The sequence below is a fragment of the Eptatretus burgeri genome, chromosome 10 (genome assembly GCF_056783735.1).
Source record: "Eptatretus burgeri isolate ZD-2024b chromosome 10, Ebu_testis_v1, whole genome shotgun sequence".
Taxonomy (NCBI): domain Eukaryota; kingdom Metazoa; phylum Chordata; class Myxini; order Myxiniformes; family Myxinidae; genus Eptatretus; species Eptatretus burgeri.
In genome coordinates this window covers 96,859,061-96,866,692 of record NC_140970.1, presented here as the reverse complement: position 1 = coordinate 96,866,692, position 7,632 = coordinate 96,859,061, and the positions used below count along the sequence as shown (strand labels likewise).

At 41.5% G+C, this 7,632-nt stretch overlaps 1 protein-coding gene across 1 annotated transcript in view; it reads left to right on the top strand.

Moving 5' to 3' along the window:
* Positions 1-7,632, top strand: part of IFT122 (intraflagellar transport 122) — a 252,835-nt gene that overhangs the window by 169,020 nt on the left and 76,183 nt on the right. The window contains exons 21-23 of the mRNA XM_085899537.1: positions 300-402; positions 740-880; positions 5,080-5,177. Of these exons, the coding sequence (XP_085755663.1) occupies positions 300-402; positions 740-880; positions 5,080-5,177 (342 nt within the window). The remainder of the gene's footprint in view (positions 1-299; positions 403-739; positions 881-5,079; positions 5,178-7,632) is intronic.

Below are 7,632 nucleotides of genomic sequence, written 5' to 3'. Positions count from 1 at the left end.
ATTCGAATATTATTCTTCGAATATTATTTCTTCTTCGAATATTATTCAAATCTACTTCTTCGAATATTATTCAAAGGGCTCTTGCAGCCTATCACGAAGACATAAAATTACATCTACACACATGTCTTTGGCTTTTGTCGGTATCACTGTAGAACTTTTAACACCACTGGTACAGCATTGAAGTCGCTCTGCAGTTGTTTTTTGCAAGATTAACTTTGATGAAAAGTAGAAAGGAAACTTTTTGTTTTGTGAATGCTATTAATGTAAATCCATGCTCTAATGAGACAAACTGTCATTAGGCTCTTGATCTGGTGAAACATCACACAGAGTTGAAAGGCGAATGCTACTTGGCGTATGCCCAATGGCTAGCTGAGAACGACAGATTTGAAGAAGTACAGAGAGGTGTGTTTTTTGTTTCAGGCAGCACACAGCCATTACAACCACTCTCTTATTCCCACATGTAATCACAGATATCAATGTATGTGTACCATGCATGCATCAGATGCATTAGTGGCTAAGTGAGTGAGATTGCTGTGTACATATTTGAGATGTCTGTTTTACTTCACACCATTGTTTGAGATGAAGATAAGTTGCACTGTAGTTCTGATGAGGTGTTGATGTACCGCATACATGACAGTGTTGTACAGTCATACTAATGAGTTGCTGTTCAGATAGTAGTGCTGATATATTGCTGCATTATTGACAGTTGTATGTGTGTTTGTGATGCTGTGTGTGACAGCATTTTTTGAGGCAGGCCAGCAGAAGGAGGCCTTGCAGGTGTTGGAGCAGCTTACACAGAATGCAGTATCAGAGAAACGCTTTGTTGATGCTGCTTACTACAACTGGACACTCTCTATCCATTGTTTGCAGATTGCACGTGGTATGTAACACTCGTTGAATGCTGAATTGTGGTTTTTAGGTTATTTCTCTGAAAAAAGCTCTAAGAGTGGCTCCTGGCCGTCCGTATGTACGTCCGTTGATATTTGTCTAAAACATGCTTCTCCTCACAAACTACCTGACCAATATGGAACAAATTTGGTACGATACATCAGGACAGCAAGGGTCTCATGGGGTCTCTTCTCATGCGCTCCCCATTCAGATGCGCCCTTGATAAAAGGGGGTAAAAGAGGTGTTTTCCAAAATATTGGTATTTTATTCAAAAATCTTCTCAGAAACTGCCAGACAGCTACAGACCAAACTTGCCCCGAGGCATCGGGACCATGCCCTAAGCTGTTGTGCTCCTCATGGCCGTATCTCCCCCAGAAAGGGGGCCATGGGACCCCTCACCGAATCCCTCATTTTCACTAAAACATCTTCTCCACAACTACTTGAGTGATACAGACAAAATTTGATACAATGCACCAGGTCAGTAAGGTCTCATGGGGTTGTACTTCCCAGCCGGATCCACCCATTTAAAGAGGGTTGAAGGGGGTTTTTACCCCAAATATTGGTACAGCAGACCCTCCCCGTTCGTGGGGATTACATTACTGAAAAACCCCGCGTTGAGCAAAACCACAGTGCACAAAGTTAAGATGTACAATAATCTTGTGGGAAAAATAGGGTTAGGGGAACCAACTCTAAAATGTATCCACTTTTTTGCCTAAAGTAGTAAAAATGAAAAAAAACTTAAAATTGTACTCACTTATGATGATGATGATGATGATGATGATGATGATACTAGAGGGCATTAGAGGTTATTGAGATTACATCGACATCCCTGGCTTAGGGTCGGCGGGGTTATCAGACTTTGTGAAGAAGGAGGTGATCTTTGTCTGTTTTGCCTTGTTCTGCATGTCCTTTTGGACCTCCGTAAAAGGTGTCATGACAGCGTCAGCATCCATCTCGTGCTTGAATTTCAAGCACCGCTCCATGAAGACTTCTTCTTCTTTTGCTTTTGATGGCATTCTCAGAGCTGCAAGGCTCTATATGCACCACACACCTAAACACTTCAGCTGGAGCAGACAAGTATTGGGGATCTTGTATTGTTAGATTCGTTTCTTTAATAAATTTCAACAATAATTTGCAGAGTCGAGGGTGCTTCTGACTCAACTGGTACAGTGTATCCGTAACACCCAACCAGATGATCCCCATCTCTCGAGCAGAGTGGAAGAGGTGCGATCTGGGTCACCTGTACCGAGGGTATTGTGGGAAGATGTGATCCAAATCTTCGGAAACCTTACACCGCTCGCAGAACCCCGTGGGTTGACACCCTATATATGTAAATAGGAGCTTATAGTACAATGTCTGAGCCTGTAGAGGATTGCCTGGTCTCTTCGGGAGAGTCAGGGAATTCCATAAAGATGAGCGAAACCCTCTCAAGATATGTTCCTCATTCTGCTTCATCCCAAGTGTTCTCTTTCACACTCCTCAAATTTATCATATTTCCCCCTCTTCGCTTCAAAACAAACAAACAACACTACAAGCCGGGAGGCGGCGATGGGTCGCCGAGCATGGAAACTATAACATTTCGAGCAAAATGGATGTCATATTGCGGATAGGGAATCACCTTAAGATTATGCATATCAAATCTCATCCAGTTCCATCGACTGATAATTACTCGGTATCCATTTGAATGAAAAGTACCGAAAATGCGGTTTGAAATCGGAAATCCCCAAAGTTCGAGGGGGTGCTGTGGGTGAGCAAAGATCTAAATCGAAAATCCGGCACGATCGTTTGTGCACAATGTATTCCAGACGATTAGTGTGAATTTTCACGACCATCCGACCATAACCCTAGGAGGAGTAGCATTTGGTGCGAAGGCACCTCCAGCTCTCGCATATTATCGATTTTTGCACTAATTGACCTTTGAACCCTGACCTAAGCGAAATCGGTCAATATGTCCTGAGGCAAAGTTGTAGTAGGCCTACTCATTGAGTACCATGAACCTGCAAAGTTTCATTCGTATCAACGCACTCACCTGGTCGCTATGGGGCCTTCAATTTTCGCCAATTTCGCTCATACCCTAATTGTAGGGGGCACTGCGGGTAAAGTATTCCATATATCACAAAAAACAGAATATATTTGATAGAGCATCACCTGTAGATCATTCGTGCCAAATTTCATAACCCTACATGGGATAATGGCTTTCGGAATTGATTTCGCATGAACGGTACCGATTTTGAAGGTTTTTCGGTTGTTGCTAGGGATCCAAAGCGTCCCTAGCAACCATCACAATTTCAAAAGCACTAGGACTATGTCATAAGATGTACCTACCACCCGAGTTTGGTCAAAATCTGCCCACGTTTACTACCAATTATGCTGATGACAAACGAACAAACATCCAAACAAACATCCAAACAAACAGACAGAATTACTGACAATAAGGATCACCTATTTCGGCGACCCCAAAAAGAGCAATCAGAGATTGCAGGCTCTCACCAAGACTTCTCTTTTTGTGGTGTTTGTGCAGTTTTGTGTGGTGTATTTTGTGTGGTGTATTTTGTGTGGTGTATTTTGTGTGGTGTTTGTTTACTAGTATGTTACGTAATTAATAATAGACATAACTAGAACCACCACTTTATAATTGCTGGCAGTGATGACCGGGTACCAAGATGTCCCCATTGTTGCAACGCCGCTTTGATCGGATACTTGACCCTGACCCTTGATGTTTATTGTTTTTCAATTGAATTCAGAATGGGATTAAAATAAATTCAATTCAAATCAAATATTGAGAATGTAGAATCAATGTGAGCGATTACAGAAAGCAATTTAACATACAAATAAATAGCTCGCAACATATAAGCAAACCTAATTTTTCAATTTTGCCCAAACTGCATTGAGTGGAGTGTCAATGAAGCTTTATTATCTCTGCCATCCATCTAAGGTGGATGAAGGATATGTTTTCACCCCTGTTTGTCTGTTCGTGAGTATGATATTTCAAAAAGCTGTGGACAGATTCAGACAATATGTGGCGGACAGGTTTTGTGTGTGACAAGGACGAATTGATTCGATTTTAGTGAAGATCCAAATCCGGATTTGGATACTAGAATTTTAAAGTGATTCTTTACCATTGAGAGGTCACGTCAAAAATGGCATAGAGCATGATATCTCAAAAAATTATGGACGGGTTATGACATGAGTTGAGTAGGTGACAAAAAAAAACTGCTTTAATTTTGGTTAAGGTCCGAATGCAGAATCGGCCACCAGTGGGATACAAAAGTAAACTTTTCAGCCTGACTGGCGGAGGTATGTGCTCTACTGAGTGCTGTTTTAGTTACCCCACACACACGAAGCGAAAAGCGGAGTTAAGCAATTGATTCATATCTGCTGTCCCTCCGTCCGTCTGTCTGTCTCTGTGTCTTATCAGTTTATGATCGAGGTACAACTTATTAGAATTGAATGTTATATTTTGAACATGAATCGGAGCACAAGTCTTTTGGTTTAACATACTTTGTCTCGGAATGTGTCCTGATAGCACATGCACAGACAAGAGTGAGATAACATTTTAGTCTGTCTGCCTGTCTGGTAGTCAAACAAAATTGAAAAAAATCATTCCAAACAGGAAACTTTTTGTTTTTAAGGACGTCATAAAGGACACAAATAACAGGTACAAATAACTAATGTAATGTGTCAGATCAGGTGATGGAATAGACACTGTGGAAAATGGCTGTAAAACCTGGAATTAATTTATTCATATGACTTACACAATCTTTATTTTATTTTAATTGAATTATATACTTGAAGACTGTACAACACAAATCACCTGTCATAATATTTCCAAAAACCTCCAGTTTTGCAGTTACTCAATTTAAATAAAGGTTCAATGGGGTGTTGTTTCGGAGTGGTGTTCAGGGCTGCTTCAATAGATACATATATTTTTTTAACGATGGTTAAAAATCATTATATAATTAAAATTGAAGTAACACTGTGCAGGGTATCGTGTTATATGATCTCTCTGGTTCAATGGATGCAATTCATGCCATAATATAGGAGTTTAAGCTTCATGTTCCAAGGACATTTTTAAGCATGACCTTCTGTTTTTTTACGACTCATGATTGAATGTGATTTGTTTGTTGAGTTTCTTTGTACAACTTGTGACAGAGTCGGGATTATATTCTCTGTATTGCGTGCTTTGAGCAGATATTCCAGAACAAGAAACTGAAATGCTGGAAAAGTTTCACCACTTCCAGTGCCAAGCAGAACTTTACTATGCCTTCCACTTCATTCAGAGATTCACGGTAAGGTGATATCAGATCACCAAAAAAAAGCATGTCTTAATAAGACCGATAATCACTTTGCAATACATGTCCCCTACCGATGTGATATTTCAAATAACTTGATGTACATATGAAGTAAAAACATGTGTGTGACTGGGGTGACAGTTCATAGCTGGATTGGGATTCAAACTCCGGCGAGACAGAGCTAAGTGTGCATAAATGTAAGCCACCCACTGATGCCCTTGAATTATGCTATTCATACAAAGGCAAGATAAATGAAGTTTTTTTTTTTTGTGCATATTTTCGGTTTTCGCCAGACTTTTTCACATCAGTAAACACATCCCTTTATTTGGGCGGTGGATAATGGCACGTTCGGAACTGAAAATAATAATAAAAAAAAATAGAACTACGTTGTCGATGGCACACCATCGCATATTCCAACGCGCACTGCTTTGTCCCATTAACGCAAGGTGAAATTTTATCTTGCAAAATGGATTGACTATTCTTTTCTATTTGATGTGCTTTATGACCAAAGACTTACTATGTTTACTAAATCAGAAGTCATTGCAAGCATGTCAACATTTCATGAAACATTAATTTAACACTGTCCAGCAATATAGAAATGTGCATCAATTTAATCATAGGAATGAACTGTGTACAATATTAATTATAATTATTCATAATCAATTAGATAAATACAGTAAAACCTGTGACTGTTTGTAACTCATGGGGGCCACATAAGTAAGGCCTTAGTTATTTTATAACTTGGTTTACGGATTCACCGACGGTATATTTGCCAAAATGAAATATAAATATAAAACACATTTTTAGCCTTTTATATTTATACATTTTCCGCTGAAGGTGCAAAAGTTTCAAAACCCGAAATGTAAACGTCGGCATTTATTTTCAGAATATAATTTAGTGCGCGCGCGCCAAAATGCCGAGTCACCTTTAACCAAGCTGCGCAGTCGTCTTCGGTCACGGCGTCTGAGCAGTGGCCAGCGTGGTTCAGATTGACTGTTTTGTCTGGGGTGAAAGTGATTGTTTGTTGTTGTTTTTTTGTTTTTGTTTTGTTATTCCTATACCTTGTCGAGGCTCGTGTGAGAGCTAACACACAACGCACATCATGGGGGACATGAGACAAGAGAGGAGGGAGTGGGAAGGACAAAACAGTGGGGAACAGAGACATTAGGAGATCTGTGGAAGGGAGAGGTATGGGACGGGGAACATGGGGAATAGAAGATGGACATTACAGGGACTTTCAGGAAGGAAAGCAGGGAATTTGAAGGAGGTGGGCTTGGGTGGATTATCGGGGGTAGAAAAGATCGAGGATTTGGATGGGGGATGATAAGAGGTGGTGGTGAACAGCTGTTTTGAAGGCCTGGAGGGAAGAATGGGAATGAATAGAGTGAGGGAGTTTATTCCAAAGGTGGGAAAAAAGAGAAATGAAAGAGTGAAGTTGAGCAGTGAATAATGATTTTGGTAGTTTTACCAGAAGGGGGTTGTTGACGGACCTTGAGCGCCCTGCGGAAATGTGGTGGGGACAAATCGCAGAGAGAGCTGGGGGGCGAGGCTGGAGAGGAGACGGTAGAAGACAGAAAGACAACCGACCAACCTGCGGTGAATGAGTGAGAGGCTCAAAGACTCAGCCTCATTGCGGGAGATGCCAATGATCCGAAATGCCTTGGTTTCTATAGCGTGAAGCCGAGAAAGGTGGGAGGCAGGAGCACCAGCCCAGAGTGGAAAGCAGTACTCCATCAGGCTGTGGACAAAGGCTTTGTAAGTGGTCAGGAGCTCAGGTGGGCCAAGGAAGGACTTTGCACGATGGAAGATTCCCAATCGGCGACTGGCTTTGGAGACGAGGTTTGAAATGTGGTTTTCCCAGGAAAGGTCATGGCAGATAGTGAGAACCAGAAGCTTGAAAGAAAGGACTTCTTCCAGAGGATTGTTGAGAAAGTGGATGGGGGTGGGGGGGGGGGATTTTCTAAATGGTCCTTTCGAAGAGACAAAGTGAGAGTGTGAGATTTGTCTGGATTCACAGACATGTTCCATATGTTGGACCAGTTTGTGATTTTATCCAGATCTGCAGTGAGCGAAGAAGTTGCTGCTTGCCGGTCTGAGGGATGACCGATGGTATGGCAGAGGGTGAAGTCATCAGCAAACAGATATAGAGTATTTTCCAGAGAGTTGGAGAGATCTTTGATGAAAACCAGAAAAAGAACAGGGCCCAGAACGCTACCTTGAGGAACTCCAGCTTGGACAGGAAGAGGGGATGAAAGAACTCCATTTAGGGCCACACGGTGACTGCGACAGGAGAGGAAGTCTGCGAGCCATGAGTTGTTAAGAAGTATCTCAGCGGTATAAATTTGAGTGACTGTATTGATGATTTATTCACGCAACATCTTGACGACAAATATTCTGGCCGAACTATTGCATCAATTCAGTGCAGCAGCAGGGATGATTCGCAGGCTACTCT